The following is a 19,373-nucleotide window of genomic DNA, read 5'->3' as shown; positions in this document are numbered from 1 at the left end:
CACCTACGACAGAAGCGGTCAAGGCGTGGTCAGCCGGGGGTTCAGGGAAACCTGAAGGTCGGCCAGCGAGTGGTGGCCAGGGGCAGGAGTATCTGCAAGGAGTCTGGGTAGGGGATCACACGGGGCAGCGGAGTCACTACTGTCCCTACTCCAGCCGCTGGGTCAGCTGCTGCAGCTACCCTCTGGCCTACCCAGACCTGCTGATGACGCCTTGGAGCTCTCTAGCGCCTCCTGTGACGTCAGGAGTCTGACCCGGGCATTCTCCGGGTCTGCGAGCGAGCGTGAGGAGCCGCTTGCGGCGCGCGGGGTCGCATCCTGATGAAGAAGGCTAATGACAAGCAGTCCCCGCCCAAGTTGCTCGGTGGGTGCGCGCCCCCGCGCGGGGCACTGGTTGCTATGGACGCCGCGGCGGCCGCTTGCGGGCGGGGTCGCAGGGGGGTGCCGCGCTGCGCAGTCACCCTGGGGGCCGGACGCGCAGGGCCACGCTGGTAACCTGGGGCGGCACCATGAAGGCCCTCAAGAAGGAATCCCGTCTCAAAATTCCAACCAGCAGGTTCTTGGAGGCCGCAGAGAGCGTCAAAGGTTGGCGCTGGAGGCCTTGGGTGCTCAGGAAAACCCGACAGGGATGCTTGGGCTGGGGTTAGGACACTACAGATTCGAGGGAGGGTCACTGAGACCGTGGGGGTACACCACACAGGGCAAAGGAGGGAGACGCAGCGCTCTGGACTTCGGTGGTGGTGATATGGCAAGTGAGGGACTAACAGAGGGACTTCCGGGATCAGTGACAGGGGGACAGCCTTGGACAGGAGGAGTAGGCGACCTCCAACTCAGTTACATCTTAGAGTGGTGCAGGGGACTCGCTGCGTTACGTGAGAGGCCCAAGAACCAGCGAGTACCTAATGAGGTTCTTGGGTATTGAAGCAGGGTCACCTAAGAGTCATGCTAGGGAAAAAATCCACTAGTAAAAAAAAAAGAAAAAAAGAAAGAAAAGAAAAAAAGAAAAAAAAAGACCACGAAAACCCTAACTCTGTTGGCTTCAAGTGACATTTATTTCCTACCTCTTGGCCTTTCCAGCTTCATGACAGATATTCAGTCTAACATGGACTAGTACCATGAGTGTTTCCATTTCCCATTTGCAACCTACTCCCCTTTAAAAAAAATCCTGCTGGGGATGGACCCCAGGGGGCATGTGCATGCTAAGCAACGCTCTGGTACTGAGTCATCCCTTCCCCTGCTTTCATTTACTGAGGTCTATCCTATGTGGACACTGGTAGGCACCTAGGTATCAATATTGTGTGACTCCAATCCTCCAGAAACACGATCAAGCGAAGACCCAGGGGAATACGGAAGGACTTAGAAAAGCAAATATGGAGGCCTATGGGAGTTAAGGCCCCTCAGAGCTTCTGAATTAGGCCTTTGTTGGTGGACTTAGAGGGAAGGGTTTTCTGAAGTAGATGACTTGTAGGATAGATTAAAGAAAAAGACAAATAAAAATATAAAAAGGAAGGCTTTGCTTCTCTGGGTTGGGAGAGCAGTGTGAATTTGTGGCCCAGTGAACATAGGAACCAGAGGACTCTGTGCAGGTGTGCAGGGGCCAGACCATGAAAGGGCTTCCCGTGCAAAGTCAGAAAGTCTTGTTTGGTGACCTTGTAGGCCCTGAGGGGACCCACCCTCCTAGGCCTGGTGCAGCACACTGTGAAGAGGGGGGCGGGCCAGGAGTCAGTGGAGCCCCCTGGGAGGCCCAGAGACCTCAAAAGACCCGAGTGGGTTTTTCTTTCTTTCTTTCTTTTGGATATGGCTTTTATGTTCCTTCATAGTATAAAAAAGCTGGTGCTGTTTCATGACATACTTTTAATAGTTAAGAGAGAAGGAGAGAGAGAAAAAAATAATAGGTTCCCTTTCCCAAGGGCAGCCAAGGGCTCTCCTAGCCACTGCCTCGTGCCTACCTACTTTCAGGGTAATCTTAATCAGATTTGTACTCTCTGCTGTAAACAGATCAAGGAAGGATTTTTTCACTGTGTATTTGTTTTTAATAAGGGAAGGATTTGATTTGTTAAATAGTCTTTGACTTAAGAACATGCACCAGAGGGGGGGGGGGGGAACAAAACCAGTGTTTCACATGGAAGGTCCCTTTCTCCTGAACCTTCTTAGAAGCCTCCCCAGTGTCCGGTCCACAAGTGTGATCCTGTAGTCTTGTGCTATGTGCCTCTGAGGTCTCTGATTCTTGAACATAAAGGCAGGCACACATGACTGGGGAACCTGTTTAGAAACCTGAACTACCTACCCAGGCCTGTGGCTCTCCTTGGCCTTGTTGCTAAGCTACAAGTAGCACCAGCTGCCCCTTCCATTACAATGACAGTTCCTTCTGCAAGGGACAGTTCCTGCCTTGGTTCCCTCAGCTCAACCCTCAAGTCAGTTTCCCCAAGACTTTCAGCAACACTGAGGAACAATGACATTTGTTCAAGAAGTAGAAAAAAAAATCAGATCCCCTCTTCTACCCCCTCCCTGGGTCCCCCTCTTCCTGACCCCCTCAATAACTCCTCTTGCCTTAGCTCCATCAGGGGTATTGCCCGACTGTCCCATTCAAAGAGGCTTGTGTCCGACCCCTGTCAGCACGGAGAAATGCCAGCTCCGTGGCTCACCAACAGCCCCACTCAGCTTGGGTTTCCAGAACAAAGCACATGGGCCTCAAGTTCAGTAGTGACACACCCCTACCCTGTGGGGTCCTCCAGGACACCCCGAACTGCCCCCAACCTAGGACTGGTCCTTCCTGCCAGGTCTGCCTCCAGTCTGTCTGTCTGTCTGTCTGTCATTGGATGGGTCATTCTGAAATGTCAGCACTCCACTCTCCTGTTGCAGGGGTCAGATCTCTGATCTGGATTTCATTTTTCCATTACACACACACACACACACACACACACACACACACACACACACACACACACACAGAGAGAGAGAGTTAAATTCATGCCCAAAAATATTCACTGAGCACCTTTGTTATTGTGGTTCTTTTGTTTGGGGATAAGGTCCCAAAGCCACCACGCTGTTTTCCTTCATCCTGATCTGCAGCCCTGCTTCCCCAGCAAGCTTCCCATGCCGTCATGCCACACACACCTGCCACATTCAGCCTTGCTCACACTGTGGCCTTACCTGTAACACCACCATCTGCAGGTCCATCTCTGCAAAGCATTTGTCCCTGTCCACCTCTTCCAGGCTGGATAGCTGTCATAGCATTAGGGTCCTCAACTCTGCAACTGGCATAGTTATTCTTTGAATATCTAATCAGATCTATTAGCATGCTTTCCACGCAGACATTCACATTAAGATCCCTGTGTGTTTGTTTCTTTCAAGAGGAACCACATTGTAACCTCATATACTGTCTTCTCTGTCCTTTGCAGCACATAGAACGTGGATGGTGTGCCAGGCATGGTAGCTCACATCTGTAAAACCAGCACTGAGAAAGCTGAGGCAGGAGAATTACCATGAGTGTGAGGCAAGCCTGGTATAGATAGTGAGTTCCAAGTCAGCCTGGGCTAGAACGAGACCCTGTCTCAAAAGAAAACAAAACAACAAAAGAAAGTGGATAGTCTCTAAGATGGACTTCACTTTAAAATGCATACGTCAGTTTAATGAATATTTAGTTAACCAGAGCAGGCCCCATCCCCCAACTGTGCAGAGTGGCAGCATTTATGGTAATGCACTCAAGATAGTTCAAACCTCAGACCAGAGCTTTCAAGGGCTGCTTCAATCTCAACCAATCAGGGTCTGTGTTGCTTGCTGAGCGTGGTGGGAACTTTGGCCCCAGGATTCTTCAGCAGTGTTGAAGGTTTGTGTTTATATCTATCTACCAGTAATTCTATACCCATTGGTGAAAGGCACATCTGGGACTGTTTAGTCCCTAGGGAAGATGTACACCGATCAAGGTGATGGGTAGAAGAAACAAATGTCCTAGAAAACATAAATAATGTGGAAATGCTTCTAACATTGGATGTCAACTGGCCTCAGTTCCCTCGTGGGTTGCCACCTGCTTTGATGTTTGTATAGAAGGGAAGAGAATTAAAAATTGGAACCTAAGCCCATCTAGATGGGGGCCAGTAATCTCAGGGCTCAGGTGGCTGAGGCAGGAAGATGGCAAATTCCAGACCAGCCTGGGCTTCAATCGGAAGATCCTGTCTCAGAAAGAAAGCTTGGGCACACGCCAAAGGTCGTGTTAACACACGCCTTCGATCCCAGCACTCGAGGCAGAGGCAGGCTGGTTGAGTTTGAGGCCAGCCTGTTCTACAGAACAAGTTCCAGGACAGCCAGGGCTACACAGAGAAACCTCTCACAGGAGAAAAAAAAAACAAAAAAGAAAAAAAAAATCTAAATTAAAACTCAAGGCTGCTGCATCTTCAGGTGTGGTGGAAGATCAGACCAAAATGGGGTCACACTGCTCAGCTCTGCGTGTGTCTGTGTGTGTGCACTTTGTGCAGAGACACCCTGAGCTATTTTTCCTGTGGAGGAGACGGACTTAGAGTTATGTTTGGAATGAGGTTTTTTTTTTTTTTAAACCACCTGCAATGTGGACATTTCCTTTAAAAAACAGTTTGACTGTGTAAACCAAAGCCCCGTGATGCTGTAGTGGTGTGGTCTCTGACAGATTAGAGAAGCACTAGATAAAACCAAAATGTTGTTCTAAACACCCTGACAGCTGAGTTTAGCTTCTCCTTTGATTGTTTTGTAGAGATGTTTACATCAAACCCTCCTCAGCCAGAGGGGGAAAAGATGAAATGACCAACCAGAGCGTCGAGGTGTACATCTAAAGGAGTTAAGCTACCTCTCTGGCGGCAGACAGGACGCGTCCTGGCCAGAGGGCCGCTGGCTGTCACTTAAGTGGCGTGAACTCTGATCGCTGCATTTTTCTGCAGTCGCATGGGCCACTGGTGGCATCTGGGTTCTCTGGCTGCAGTAGACCCTTAAATAATCTTGTCCTCAATCTTGGCCCCCTGGGCTGTTCCTGGCCCTGCCTGCCTCTGTCTGTCCTCAGGGTAGGCTGAAATCCCTCGCATGGATCACTAAGCTCTCGGTGCGTGACTCCTATTTCCTCCTGCCTTCCTGCCTCTCACCAGCTCTCACTCCACTCCAGTGATTTCACAGTGCATGCTTGGAGTTCCAGAGGGTTCTCCCTCCTCTCTGGCCTCTAGGCCTCCACACCGTTCCTTCTGGAATGTTTGTTTTGTTTTGTTGTAGGGCTTCTCTTCCTCCTTCACTCTCAGTAGGAATATCACCTCTTTATCGAAGCTCCTCTAACCTCCCCTGGGTTGGGGCCCCTGAGTGCCTAACTAGTGGTCCCACACTCAGTCAGCCTGACCATGCTGTCTCCTGCAACTGTTTGCACCCCAAACTGAAACTCTCTTCCCAGGACCTCACTATATAGTTCTGTTTGGCCTGGTCTCCCTGTATAGACCAGGCTGGCCTCAAACACAGAAATCCTCCTGCCTCTGCCTCCCAAGTGCTAGGATTAAACTTTACTTTCTTTTTAAAAAATTTGTATTTATTTTACGTATATGAGTGTTTTGCTTAATGTATATATGTGTACCACATGCGTGCCTGGTGCACACACCTATCAGAAGAGGGTATCAGATCCCCTGGGATTGGCATTACAAATGGTTTTGAGCTGGTATGCAAGTGATAGCAACCTAAACCTGGGTCCTCTGCAAGAATTACAAGTACCAGGTCGAGGGTCTTACAACGCTGGTTAAAACTGGCATTGTAGCAGAGGCAGGTGGATTTCTGTGAGTTTTGGGCCAGTCAGGATGACATAGTGAGACCCTGTCTCAAAAAGAGAAAAAGAAGCCTAGTGCCAAGCCACTGCATGTGGTGGCATACACCTGTAACCTCAATGCTTGAAAAATGGAGTTAAGAGCGTCAAGGTTATCCTGGGCTACATAGTGAATTTGAGGCCAGCCTGGGCTACATGAAACCTTATCTCAAAAAAAAAAAATCAAAATTAGCAGGACGGTGGTGTCACATGTCTTTAATTCCAGCGCTCGGGAGGCAGAGGCAGGCATATCTCTGAGTTCGAGGCCAACCTGGTCTACAGAGCAAGTCCAGGACAAGTAGGGTGGTACCCACCTTTAAGTCTAGCACTTAGAAACAGCCTTGGACATGTGGTGTCAGGAATTGAACCCAGGACCTCACTAACCTGGACATGCTTGCTAGGCAAGCACTCTACCACTGAGCTGCATCCTGAGCTCTCAATCTGTCATCTTATTTATGTATGAATCTATGCAAACAGCTCTTGGAACATATCTCTTTGCTTCTCTCCAGAAAAGAAGCGGACAAAGGCACCTGAGCAGCCCACTCCCCCCATTCAGGAAGAGCCTGAGCCTGTCAGCAATGTCTTGCAAGGAGATGACATTCTTGCCTTGGCCATTAAGAAGGAAGACCTGAAGAAGGTAAGGCTGAACACCAGGGATCCCTTCGAATACCCAGCTACTCTTATGGTCCATCCCTCCCTTGGCTTCCTGATCCCAAGGAGTCACCAATTCCATTTAAAAAAAAAATCCATCAAATATAAAAATACAATTTTTTTTTCTGAGTCAGGGTTTCTCTGTGTAGCTTTGGTGCCTGTCCTGGATTTTGCTCTGTAGACCAGGCTGGCCTCGACCTCACAGAAATCTGCCTCCCGAGTGCTGGGATTAAAGGCATGCGCCACTGCCAACCGGCTAAATACAAATTGCTTTAGCATCTAAAGGAACTTACAGGAAGCTAAGTTTTCAAATTTTGAGATTCTAGTGGAGCCACAAAATAGTGAGATACCTTGGGGCAAGTGCCATCATGCCCATTCCGCAGATAGGCAAGTAAGTTAGAAAGCATGGTTAGAAAGGAGCATAAGGCTGCTGAACTCCAGCGATTTCCCTTACCTGTCAGTCACCCTTACTTAATCTGTCTGGACATGCCAGGTGCCATTTCTTTCCCTCCACGTTGCTCCTAAATCTCAGGTCTGTCACACAGGCATTTCCAGGACAGGATATATGGATGGAGCTGGGGGAGCCAACTAATCAGTCCTCAGGAATTCTACCAAGAAACGGTGTGTGTGTGTGTGTGTGTGTGTGTGTGTGTGTGTGTGTGTGTGTGTGTGTGTGTGTGTGTGTGTTCCTCCTCTGCTTCTGCTTCCCAGGTAGCATTTTCTTCAACTTTGTTTCTTTTTAGCAACACATTCCTCAGTTAGTAGAAACAGAAGGAAAGCCTGTAGTTACACAGAAATTTATCATCCGTAAGCTCAAACCGAAGGACTCCAGCAGGAAGGTCTACCACTTGGTAGCACATCCTGCTCATCCTGACGCTGCCACCAAGCCTCTGGACTACTCTGGTATGGGTTCTCCAGACCTTGCATTCTTGGGTGGGTCGTGAAAGCCCACTGTCCACCAGACAGCTGTTTCTGTTTCTCCTCCCCAGGTCCCGGTGACAACTTCTTAAGCGGTGACCAGATCCTGCCTCACCAGATCCTGGGGAGTCTCCAGGACTTTAAAAGGATTGCAGTTGCTCGAGGGAATGCCCAGGTTTGTTCATAAAGAGCTGTGTGGCCGAGAGGAATCACTGAGGCCGCTTTGCTCCCCCGCAGGGTGAAAGGGGTGTGTGTGGAGGTGGAGGTACATGGGTAGGACTCAAGAGATAGGTCAGTCTCTGGGCTTAGGTGATAAGTGACCCTTTGGGAAGTCACAGAAGCCAGTTGCCAGTCTGAACAACCTCATGCTGAAGTGGGAATTTACTAAAAGGAATTCAGAGCTCGCCTTGTGGAACTCTGGGTCTGGGTAGACTGAACCCCACAAGGCAGCAGAGCTCTAGGCCCAGCTCCTCATCTCCCGTCTCTGAAGACTGGATTGCTGGAGGGAGATGTCCCCCACTGTTCTCTGTGCTACCTTCCTGTCACCTAGAAAACCTCTGTCACAGATCCTCCCCTTCTATTGGGTGTGGGTACTAGGGGCCCAGCTCAGTCACTCTGAGGGAAGTCATCCATTGGGAAGAGGAGCTACCCTAAAGGATGTTGACCTTTCTGGGCAGAGGGAACTGTCACTGTTCGTGAGGTCCCCTGGGTGGTTTTCTGTTCCTTGCCACCCCATTGGTCCTGAGGTGAGCAGGATGGAAGCCAGGGCCTGGGCCCAGGTCAGTCTTCCTCCGCACTTGTGTGTTCCAGCTGGCTAAGCTGATACACATCCGGCCCTGTGTGATGACTCTCATCTCAGCTAAAGACGAGCCAAAGCCAAAGGCCCCAAAGGAAGAGAAGAGACCTCCGTGGGCCCCACCTCTTCAGCACAACTTCCTGAAGAACTGGAGACGGCACGTCACTCTGTGGAAGAAGCAACAGGAAGCCCTCAGTGGTGAGCCGAGCTGACAGGGACCTGCCAGGCCTCCACCTGGCACAGAGGCTCCTCTGTGACTTCTCCCCCACCCGTCCACAGCCTGGACGCGTACTGACTAGCATTTGTGCCGTCGCTCTGAGAGCCCCTGGTTCTCGGGCCTCAGTGGGTCCAGAAATGAGCCGGAGAGTGGGCCACCCGATCCATAGCGCCAGAGCCTGCGGGTTCTGTTTTGGGGCAGTGGTCACATTCTTCCTTCTCCCTGTCTAGGGCATCTGAAGAAGCCAGTGAGTGAGTTGCTGATGCACTCTGGGGAGAATTACCGAAAGATCCAGGAGGAGCGGGAACTGATTGACCGTGCACTTCCAACCCAGCATGACAGAAAAGTGAAGACACTATTCCCAAGCACAGAGAGAGGGAGACAGGGGGGAGAGGCGGACCGCACATGGCGAGTGGTGCCAGCTGGTCTCCAGTTACACGGGTCGGGAGAAAACAGCCTGTCCATTACCAAGCACTGTCAAGCCCTTGGGATCTTCATGTTTCGGAGCTATGCACTTTAATAATTTAGCCTGTGGTGGTCCCTGGCGGTCAGTTTATCATAAGATCCTAAATGTTTGTCTCTGAAGGGCTTTGACTAAATATATATATATATATATATATATATATATATATATATATATATATATATATATATTTGTCTAACCAAGGCCAAAGCACTGGGCTGTGTTTCGGCACATCAGTGAATGCCTGGGTTGGGACCAGCTTACACCACCTTTCTGGTATCTTTTTTTTTTTTTTTTTTTTTTTTTTTTTTGGTTTTCTGAGACAGGGTTTCTCTGTGTAGCTTTGCGCCTTTCCTGGATCTCACTCTGTAGACCAGGCTGGCCTCGAACTCACAGAGATCCACCTGCTTCTGCCTCCCGAGTGCTGGGATTAAAGGCGTGTGGCCACCACCGCCCGGCTCTGGTATCTTGAAAACAAGAAAATAGTTAGATGCCCACTCTTCTGCCATTGGGTCCCAGTGGATGCCCCCACCAGCCTCTGACTGAGGTACGGAGGTGACCTCACTGTTCCGTCCCTCTTTGCCAGATTTTTAAGGCAGCCAATTGCTTCTGGAGTCCACTGGAGTATCTGGGAGATGAGATGACAGGTCTTCTCATGACAAAAACGAAATCTCAGCGTGGCCTGGTGGAACCCATCACACACGTCAGGAAGCCCCGCTCCATCCAAGTGGAGACTGGTGAGAACAAGGCCTGAACCCATTCACTTCTGCCCGATGAAGGCGGCGGAGGCTGCGGGGCAGTATGGTGTGGTCAGCGTGACTCTGACCCAAATCCTGGATCACACTTGGCTTTGAGCAAGTCCCAGACTCTACCTGGGATCCAGTTCCTTCCTCAGTGAAACTGATAGGAAGTGATAAAGGAGGCAGGGTAGATAGGACCCTGGGCATAGAGCTTCCACCAGCCCCAATGCAGCTACCTGAGTCCCTGGAATGTGACTAGTCTGCATAGAAATGAGCTGTCAGGGTAGACCAGTCAGTAGTCATTTCTATACTGGTTGCATTTCTGTATTGGTTGTGATAATAGTCTTCGTATATGGAGTTAAATGAACTATGTTACCATGAATCTCACTTAGAGTTGGTGAGATTTACCTTTTCAACATGCATCTAGAAAATCGGAAGTGACGCACAAGGCTTACATTTGTGGTCTCTACTATACTCCCATGGGGTAGCCAGGCTTTAAAGCCCACCAGCCTGTCCAGACTCACCCCCCAGCTGTGCTGGCTTTCTGAGTTTCTATGAGGTATTTGGCTCCCACTGTTCTGGATTTTCTATCATAAGCATTGTGAGGGGTTAAAAGAGACATTATATGCATCTAAGGGTTCCTGGCTCCCTTGCTAAGACTCACCAGAAGGGAGTTGCTGCTGTTACTGCAATCCAAAGATTTGGCTATCTGGTGGCTTATTTTGTGGGATTCCTGTAGACGGCTGCTAAGGAGGTAGAGGACCTTCCGAGACCTGAAGTGGAGCTGTCCTGCAGAGGCTGTATTCATTCCTCAGTCCTCCTCAGGAGTGCTGCTGGGATGGGTGTCCTCAGGGCCCTCAGGCAAAGGGTGGGAAGCGGGCATGATAGCAGTCTGTCCCGAAGGTCTTCCATCTCTACTCTAGGATTACCAGAGCAGAAGGATGCTTGGTACCGTTACACCTGGGACCGGAGTCTGTTTCTGGTCTACCGGCGCAAGGAGCTGAGGAATATCATGGCAGAACTGGATTTCAACCAGCAGGTTGCGAATGCCTTCATACCCTATCCTGAGGCGCTCCGGGTGACCTGCCAGCCAGCTTCACCCTGCCTCTGTTCCTCTTAGGATATCGACGGCCTGGAGGTGGTGGGTCGTGGGAAGCCCTTCTCGTCCATCACGGTGGAGGAGTATTCGCCGTTTGAGAAGAGCATGAAGAGCTCCTCTGAAGACACAGCGTTCCTGTGAGTCTGAGCCCCGAGGAGAGAGGGAGGCTGGAGAGCGCAGGCGCTCTGACATCCACCAGTGTTGGAGGGCAGGTTTTCCTTCCCGAAGTCAAAATCGGAGTGGCCTCACCCCAGCCTTGCCAGAGGCTGCCTCCCTGTCCTCTGATGCATTACCGCATGTCTGCCAGCTGTCTGCTGCCACCTTCTCCTTCCCCGCAACTGAATCCGAGTGGGGATTGCCCATACATCACTGTGGTACTTAAATGTCCTCACCCCCAGAACCCTCCACAGCTATTAACAGGGAATGGCCTTGGAGAGAGACTCAGCAAGGCTGACCAAGTCTCTAGATTTCCTGACAACTGTGTCCATAGTTCCAAGTGGTGTGAGCGCTCAGCCTCCAGGAAAATAAAGAATCGTTTTTTGGTTTTTTTGTTTTTTTTTTTTTCTTACAGAGACTCATTGACCAATGTCTCTGACATGGTCCCCATGCCTATTCTCGGCCCTTCACTGCTGTTCTGTGGGAAGCCAGCTTGCTGGATCAGAGGCAGTAACTCAGAGGACAAGGTAAACTGCCTTTTCAGCTTCATGCACTTGCAGGAAGGGCCTCCCTGACGGGCCAGGCCCCAAGGTGACCGTGACAGTCACAAGGAGTCCACAGTTTCTGATAGGTGTTTTTATCTGATTGCACATTCCACATGCCTGGAAATGGTAACAGCAGCACTAACTGAAGCAAAATGAGATCACAAGGCTGAAAAGGCTGGCAGCGGTGGCGCACACCTTAAATCCCAGCACTCAGGAGGCAGAGGCGGGCGGGTCTCTGTGAGTTCGAGGCCAGCCTAGAATAGAGCAAGTTCCAGGACAGCCAAGGCTACACAAAGAGACCCTGTGGTGGGTAGGGGAGAGAGAGAGAGAGAGAGAGAGAGAGAGAGAGAGAGAGAGAGAGAGAGAGAGAGAGAGAGCGCATCACTGATAATACCTAGTTTTCAACTAGCCCTCCAGCAGGCAAATAACCCCTTTTACATAGATGGGGCTAGATGGAGGTTTTAGGATAATATTTATTATTATTATTATAGTTTTTGTATGTGTATGTGAATGTGTGGAGACTTACACACATGTGCATTGCAAATATGTGTGAGCACAGATGTTGGGTGCAGTGCACCTCTTGTGTGAACGTCTTTGTGTAGGCCTGAGGCTGACAGAGCGTCTCCATCTCTTTCTTTCCACCTGTGTCCTGAGGCAGGGGCTTTCACTGAACCTACAGCTAATGTTGGGGTGAGTCTGGCTGGCCAGCTCACTCTGGGGATTCCGTCTTCACCTCCTATGTGCTGGGATAACAGGCAGACTGTCACACTCAACCTGGCTTCTGGAGATCAGATCTCCAGTCTTTGGGCTTGCAAACTAACCTCTGAGTCACCTCCCCAGTACCTGTTCTAGAACATTCTTCAGATGCTAAGGACCAAAAACAATACCGGGTGTCAAATACTTCTCTTCTTAGTGTTGGTGATAACCTCAGAGGCAATTACTGGTGTAGGGTTGACACCACTCAGGGTGACCAAGCCCAGAGGAACAGTGTCAACACTGGACTTTCAGAGAAGTCATAGGAAACAGGGATGACTTGGTCACCCGAGGGTGAAACTTGTAGCCAGCACAGTGCTTGTGCCTACTTCCTCCACAGCAAACCATTGGCATTGGTGTTCGCCTGACATTTGAGACCCTCGAAGGGGAGAAAACATCTTCAGAACTAACTGTGGTCAATAACGGCACTGTGGCCATTTGGTACGACTGGCGACGGCGGCCCCAGATGAATTTTTTCCAAGACCTAAAGAGAAACAGGACGCAGCGGTTTTACTTTAACAACCGGGAAGGTACCCCCAAGCTACCCTCCTCACCAGCTCCCCATTTGCCTCAGTGACCGGGACACTCCAGTGTTTGGTTAGTACCTACCGGTCTCTCCCCTCCTTCTGCCTTGACGCTCCCGTTTCTCTCATGAAGTGTGTGGTCTAACTATTCACATTTGTTGAGAAAACAAGAGAATTCTTGAGAATGCAGAGAGGGAGGAGCCGTTCAGGGAGCACAGACCTGGGGCCAGGATGACCATCTGTTCCTGACTGACTCGCTCTTTCCCAGCTGTAACACTCAAAGTCACCCATTCCGGGAAACCTTATGGTCCTGAGAAGCAGGGCTGGCTGGCTGGTGACCAGATGTGGGCTGGGCTGCAGTGGCCTTTCTGCACGTAGACTGGCGGTTCGGCCAGCTCCTCCATCACAGCCTCTGCCTCTGTCTCTCTCAGGTGTGATTCTGCCTGGGGAGACCAAACACTTCACCTTCTTCTTCAAGTCTCTGAATGCTGGCATCTTCAGGGAATCTTGGGAATTTGGGACCCATCCCACCCTCCTGGGAGGTGCTGTCCTCCAGGTCACTCTCCATGCTATCTCACTGACCCAGGACACTTTTGTCGAAGAGAGGAAGTTGCTGGAGGTAGGGGACTTAGAATGTCAGCCATGGGGGCAGCACATGGGTCACTCAGGGGTTCCTCCAGGGATCTTTAATTTTCCTATCTTGAGAGGTGATTTTTTTTTTTCTCACCACACAGACAGATAACTACTCTTGCTTAGGAAACAATACCCAGGCCTTTATGATGGAGAAGATGAAAGGACAGGCTAGGGCAGGCCAGCCAGGGACCCTACCTTGCAGCCCTGAATTAGAAGGGAACAAGATGAAATCCTGAGATACAGACTTCACAGAAGTATGTAGGGGTCCCTAGTGGGAGCTTCCACACTGGGACTGTGAGTCTCGGGTGGCTATGGGAGACCTTAGGGTGGGGCTGCCTTTTGTTCGTGGCTGTCTGCCGCTGTGCGGTAGAGTGGGACTGAACTGACAAGACTTCCGGCCCAGAGACCGCGACTTAAATAACCAGCTTCAGTACCCTTCTCATTGTCAGCCTCCCTGCAGAGTCAAGGTGAGAGCGGGAGGCTCTTTGTCCCTGTTCAGTCTCGGTGTGGTTTTCTTGTGCCCTGCTCTGTGGGATTCTATGGAAAGCTGGGCATTTATGTGGTACCCTACACACAGCTGCCTGCTTCAGGCTGGGGCTTGGCCCGTGCCAATTAGATTGTAACTTTGACAAAGGCCAAGTTCACTGTATTTGCTGACTCTAGGACCTGTGTGTGGAGAGAGATGCCCTTCGGCTGGGTTTCTATGACACTATGTGGCCAGGCCAGAGGAAAGTTCACTACCATCCTTAATGGCACCCAAACTGTGGACTCTGACTCTACGCCTTCTTCCAATAGGGGATTGGAGGGTCCAAATCCTGTGCGGGAGTGGCTCTCCTCTGGCACTGGCCTCTGCTGGTGTCTTTTACCTTTTTGAGGGGAACATGGATGTTTAGAGAGACCTGGAGATTTTTGTGTCTTGCAATAATAGGTGTCTGTGTAAGTCAGAGGGACTGACGTCCAGGTAGGAACTCAGACCCTACTCTAGAATGTTCTGACTCTCTCCTTGAGGATACATGGGCAGTGGAGAGCCCAGGCTGCCATCTTGTGCCGTCTTTCTTTCCCCAGAGTAAGCTGGCTGCCCACGAGGCTGTCACCATCGCACAGAGTGTGCTGCAGGAGTTGCTGAGGGGTGTCTCGACTCCAGAGCGTGTACCATCCCCCGTGGATGCCAATCTCACCGAGGAGGACTTGTTCCACCACAGGAATCCTCGGGTATGGGTTGGCCCTGTGCACTCTGGGTGGTTGTAGTAGCAAATCCTTCCGCATGCCGGAACCTGTGCTGGGCACATCTTCCACAAGTAATTCGCCCCCTCACAGCGATCCTAAGAGAGAATGAGCGTGGTTTATACCCTTACAGGATGTAAATATGGGAAATGAAGGCCTAGAGGAGTTAAGGAATGTACCCAAAATAGTTGACAAGTGGGCGGATGCTTAGTGAGACCAGAACATCATGTGATTCTTCATTTAAACCTTGCCTGTCTTGGGAGGCCCAAAGGCATGTGCCTCTGTGTCTGTGTCCTCCCTCACCTGGGCTGCAGTTGCATTACCAGCATCAAGTGGTGCAAAACCTGCACCAGCTGTGGCAGCAGTGTTCGCTCCTGCCGCTGAAGACTGACGAGGCCAGGGCAGGTCAGGAGGATGCCCTCAGCCCCAGAGCCCGGCCGGGTCCACTGCCGGTGGTGTTCGTTGACAAGGCCCAAGCAGACCTCGAACACTCCATGAGCAGCCGGAGCAGCCGGAGCAGCAGGAGTCCAGTCTTGGATGCCTCACAGCTGCAACTGAGGCAGGAGTCGGAGACGCTCAAGGAAACCCGGGAGTCCTTCCTGTCTCAGAAGACTGGCGTGGGCAGCAAGAGTTTTCCACGGAAGAGCATCATGGAGGAGATCCTGGTGGAGGAGAGTCCTGACAGGGAGAATACCAGGAGCCCTTGGGAGCTGGAGAGCCTTCCCCTGCCCAAGTGGAACCTCTGCCTGGAGGACTTCAGAAAGGTGCCCCTAAGACTCTGGCGGGGTTGGTGGAGAAGGTCCCTGGGTGTGTTGCTCCAGCAACTTCCCTTGGCCCGTGGGCATATAGATGAAACCCAAGGGCCCAGAAAAAAGTAGTCTCTTGAGTCAAAACTTTTTTTTTTTTTTTTTTTTTTTTTTAAAACAAGGAGCTTCTTTGAAAACTGAGGTTCATGGGAATAGATTTTTTGAGGCAGGTCACTGGTTCCCAGAGAAGGCATCCTCTATAGACTCCATAGCTTCTGTTCCATGTAGCCAGGTCCATTGCTAGAGAAAACACAGGGACCCTTGGAGTTCTTCTGGTCCAGAATGGTTGCCCATGGTGTCCATGGCCCTAACCAGGCAGTGATTACCTTTCCTGAGGAGATCCAGAGAGAGGATGCCCTCATCCGGCTCAACAAGGCAGCCGTGGAGCTGTGCCAGGAGCAGAAGCCATTGCAGTCTGATCTCCTGCACCAGATGTGGTAGGTACCCTCCTGGGGACCACCCCAGATCTCCTCCTTCCCTTGGTAGTGCCTGGCCAGGGGCCCTGGGAAGGTAGCTCCGGACGCCAGGATGCTAAGAAATGCTGCAAACATCTCATACTCTGGAATCTGCTAGAGCAGCCTCACAGCTGCCCCTTGCTCCTCTGGGGAGCAGTTTGCCTCCCCGACCCCATTCCCTCCCCCTTGTCTTGTTCCTTCTCAAGCAGAAGAATGGGGGCTGGGGTGGGAGGGGGCAGGGGACACTTGAAGGGAGAGGGAGCCTCACAAAAAGCTTCACTTGTCTGTGTCACCGAGCGGTCACCTGTTTGGACTTAGGTGGATAGGTTTTTGAAAGGTCCAGAACACAGCCTCAGGAGCCTCATGCCGGGAATCTTGTGCAAGGCTCAGTCAGCCCTTCCCATGGAGCCTGACCGAGTCTAGCCATCACTCCAAGCTGGAATTTAGACTCTCAAGCAAGACTGAGTTCATTCAGGCTTCTTAATACCAGTCCTGGTCCTTGTCTCTTGGTTGCCACCACAGGGAAGCCAGATTTCCGATGTGAACACTTGCATGGTGTCAGGGAGGATTGGCTGCTTGGTAACATGGCATTTTCGTGGTAGTGTTTCCCCTGTGCTGGAGTCTTCAAAGGGAGGCATCCGAGCCTCCGAAGGTTCGAGGACAGATGAAGAGTGATGGCTTTTCTCCAATGTGTCTTTTCCTCTAGTTTGCAGCTGTGGCGAGATGTGATTGACAGCCTGGTAAGCCAGTCACTGTGGCTAAGGGCTCTTTTGGGATTGCCTGAGAAGGAGACCGTTTATTTGGATGTTCCAGAAGACCAAGGTCAGACATTGTGAGGGCTCACCTCATGTAGTCTTCTCTTCCTCAGCCCTCTGCCCTGAAGGCAGTAATACCTTGACTGTTTAACCCCTTATGGTAGGTACTTGAGTCCCTAGTGGTGGGTCTCATCCAGCTTGGTTTTTGTGTTTTGTTTTGTTTTTTTTTTTCATCCATCTTTGTGTCTGTTGCCAGGACTTGAGACTCAGATTCTACCTTGGTGGAGTCCCCTTGTTTAGCACGCTGAATCACAGGGAGTTTAAACAGAGTGGGGCTGGGACTGAACTGTCTCTTGCCCTGGTCACACAGCCTTGTTCCCTAAGGTCACGTGGAGGGCTGGAGGAAGTCTTCTCCCTCCCCCCCACTTCCTTACCCCCTCTGCTCTCAGCCTGCAGGGATTCTCTATTTTCCTCATCACCCAGCTTACCTTGGCATAAGCCTGGGATGTAGACCAGGCCATGTGTTCGCGGGGGTGGGGGGGTGGGTGGGGGGGGGGTGTGTGCTTCTGGATGTCTCCCACTTTCCCCCTCTTAGGTCAAAAGTCCCCCACAGTCGTAGAAGTGAAGGTGGCGGTGAGTAAAGTCGGGAAGGAGGAGCGGAAAGGGGCCACACAGGAAAAGAAAGTGCTGGGCGCCAGAGACAAAGAGGAAAAAAAGGGGGCCAAGGCATCAGGGAAAGAGGTATGTGCGGCTGTGATCTGCACCCCGATGGGGCTGGGGAGTGCTGGGGGGGTGGGACATGGGAGGGGGGCGGTCGCTCCAGGAGAGCCACCGGAGAGAACATCAGACCTCCCTCAGGAGCTGTTGAGGTTGTGTGTCTCCATTTCTCCACGCAGGATCGCCTGAATAGCAAGAAACTGAAGGCAAAGGATGACAAGAAAGTGGTGAAGTCTGCAAGCCGGGACAGGCTCTCCTCAGAAGACCCTACCCCTGACAGCACGGTCCCTTCGCAGGAGCCCATAGACCCCCTGGTCATGCAGAAATATACCCAGAGGTTGCATGCTGAGGTGAAGGGAAGAGGGGGCTACCATACCTCCCAGCCCTCACCCCTGCATCTCTCCTTCCCTTTATTCCACTGAGGAGCACCTGCATTTACCTACAAACAAACAAACAAACAAACAAAAACCAGAGAGAAATGAAGGTTGGCCAAGGAAGGGTGCCTTAGGCAGAGGAAGCAGCTGATGCGGAGGAGGAAGTGGGCCAGGAGAGTGGCAAGGAAGAGAAGCTGCAGACAGGGCATGTGGGTGGTCAAGAAGGCCTTGGCTGGCCCATGTGAGGCCTCGCCTCGGAGTTTCCTCTGGGTGACCCCGGAAGTCATTGAGAGTGATATGATCGGACGTAGGGTGCCTCTAGCTGTCCTTTGGAAAACAGACTCCCGGGAACACACCAAGGGTGAAGGCCTTCCCTTTGTAGAGCTGCGTCCACCTCCCCACAGGTACACACTGGTAAGAGGTGTGTTTCCTGGGAGAATACCGTGGAGGGTTGTCTTAGTCCTCTTTCTGTTGCTATACCAAAATACCACAGATCAGGAGATTTATAGGAAAAGTTTATCTTGGCTCACAGCTCTGCAGGCCAGAAAGCCCAGGGGTAGGGCACTCGTGCTGCTTCAACTCATGGTAGAAGGCAGAGGGGCAGCTGGGCTTGTGTGGAAGGTACACAAAAGGAGACTTGTTTCCTGACAACCGCCAGGACTCACTGTGGTGAAGGTATTAATTGCTCGGTGCAGGTGGGGCCCTCCTGACTCAAAGACCTCTTAAAGGTCTCCAGATTTCTCAACACTCATACCGGAAGCAGATTTTAACATGAGCTCTGGAGGGGGCAATGTACATTCAAAGGAGAGCCAGTGTGCATTTGCTGAAAAGACTTCATCGTGATCTGGTCTTAAGCAACAGGTCCTCAGAGATGCCCCAGGTCATCTTAGTCTTTGGTTACTATGGTTTTTTTTTCAAGGTGTGTGGGAGGTCTACAAAACCACGCTGACTAAGTCAGCATATCTAACAGGGATGCTTTGTCTTTCCCTGATAAGGCATTGCGAATCTGGGCTTGCATTACTGTGCACTGTGGGACCACCCCAGGGTCTCCTTTGACCAGAAATAGTTTGCTGCTGCCTGTGACATCATTGAGTCTTCTGATGGCTGATGGGCTCCAGAAGGGAGTTTTGGGGCGCTGGGGACTCCGGGGTATAAACACTTCTTCGACTCTATGGTATTAAGAGTCAATTTTCTTAAGCTGTGTGGTCCAGCCGCAGTGGGGGGGGGGGGCTCAGTCTTGGTTTTTGGAACCTTCAATATGTAGAGCTATGATCTTACAGGAAGGAGAGTTGGCTTCTGGAAAACCAACACAGAATTGGAACTGATTCCCAGACCCACTCCAGATCTGAAAAACAATTACATGCAGCAATACACTATCCAACTTTGGCATTCTGCTCTCCGTATTTCCTCTTTTAGTAAGGCTGGTCCATCGGTGCCTTCTGCAGGCCAGCCTTGGCCTCTGATGTTTATCCCATTCTTGCAGGTCTATGGGCTGCTGGATAACTTGGTTACCGACATGATGATCCTGGCTGATGAGCTCAGCCCCCTAAAGAATGTTGAAGAACCTTTGCGTTTTTGCAGCTGATTCCTGGGCCCACGGTTCCTCCTGGGAAAATGGTTAGAAGAAGTCAATAAAGAATCTTTAGGTTCCTACACCCGTTGTGCCTCTGGGGACGCTGGGTCTCAACTGTGTCAGGTGATGGTCTAGGACCTCCTGTATCCCACCTGCCCGCATGTGGTTCTCAGA

At 51.1% G+C, this 19,373-nt stretch overlaps 1 protein-coding gene across 3 annotated transcripts; it reads left to right on the top strand.

Annotated features, from left to right (window-relative positions):
* The first annotated feature begins 232 nt into the window (after positions 1–232).
* Mycbpap (MYCBP associated protein) lies at positions 233–19,281 on the top strand. 3 transcript variants are annotated; one of them, XM_076543182.1, is made up of 20 exons: positions 382–582; positions 3,763–3,826; positions 6,310–6,437; positions 7,195–7,354; positions 7,441–7,544; positions 8,180–8,363; positions 8,613–8,728; positions 9,432–9,582; positions 10,509–10,624; positions 10,706–10,821; positions 11,256–11,367; positions 12,479–12,668; positions 13,094–13,281; positions 14,361–14,507; positions 14,834–15,283; positions 15,641–15,762; positions 16,487–16,602; positions 17,131–17,276; positions 17,432–17,602; positions 19,110–19,281. In XM_076543182.1, the coding sequence occupies exons 6-20, from the start codon at positions 8,213–8,215 to the stop codon at positions 19,209–19,211; spliced, it is 2,394 nt and encodes a 797-aa protein (XP_076399297.1). In that variant the 5' UTR covers positions 382–582; positions 3,763–3,826; positions 6,310–6,437; positions 7,195–7,354; positions 7,441–7,544; positions 8,180–8,212; the 3' UTR covers positions 19,212–19,281. The 3 variants fall into 3 exon arrangements, with proteins under 3 accessions (XP_015863603.1, XP_042138580.1, XP_076399297.1); XM_016008117.3 differs by lacking the exons at positions 382–582; positions 3,763–3,826 and adding an exon at positions 233–361; XM_042282646.2 differs by lacking the exon at positions 3,763–3,826 and having other exon boundaries at positions 354–582.
* Positions 19,282–19,373: the final 92 nt, after the last annotated feature.

This window comes from Peromyscus maniculatus, chromosome 8 (assembly GCF_049852395.1).
Source record: "Peromyscus maniculatus bairdii isolate BWxNUB_F1_BW_parent chromosome 8, HU_Pman_BW_mat_3.1, whole genome shotgun sequence".
Classification (NCBI taxonomy): Eukaryota; Metazoa; Chordata; class Mammalia; order Rodentia; family Cricetidae; genus Peromyscus; species Peromyscus maniculatus.
Note: the sequence above shows the minus strand (reverse complement) of the source record. Positions and strands in the feature narration are given on the sequence as shown.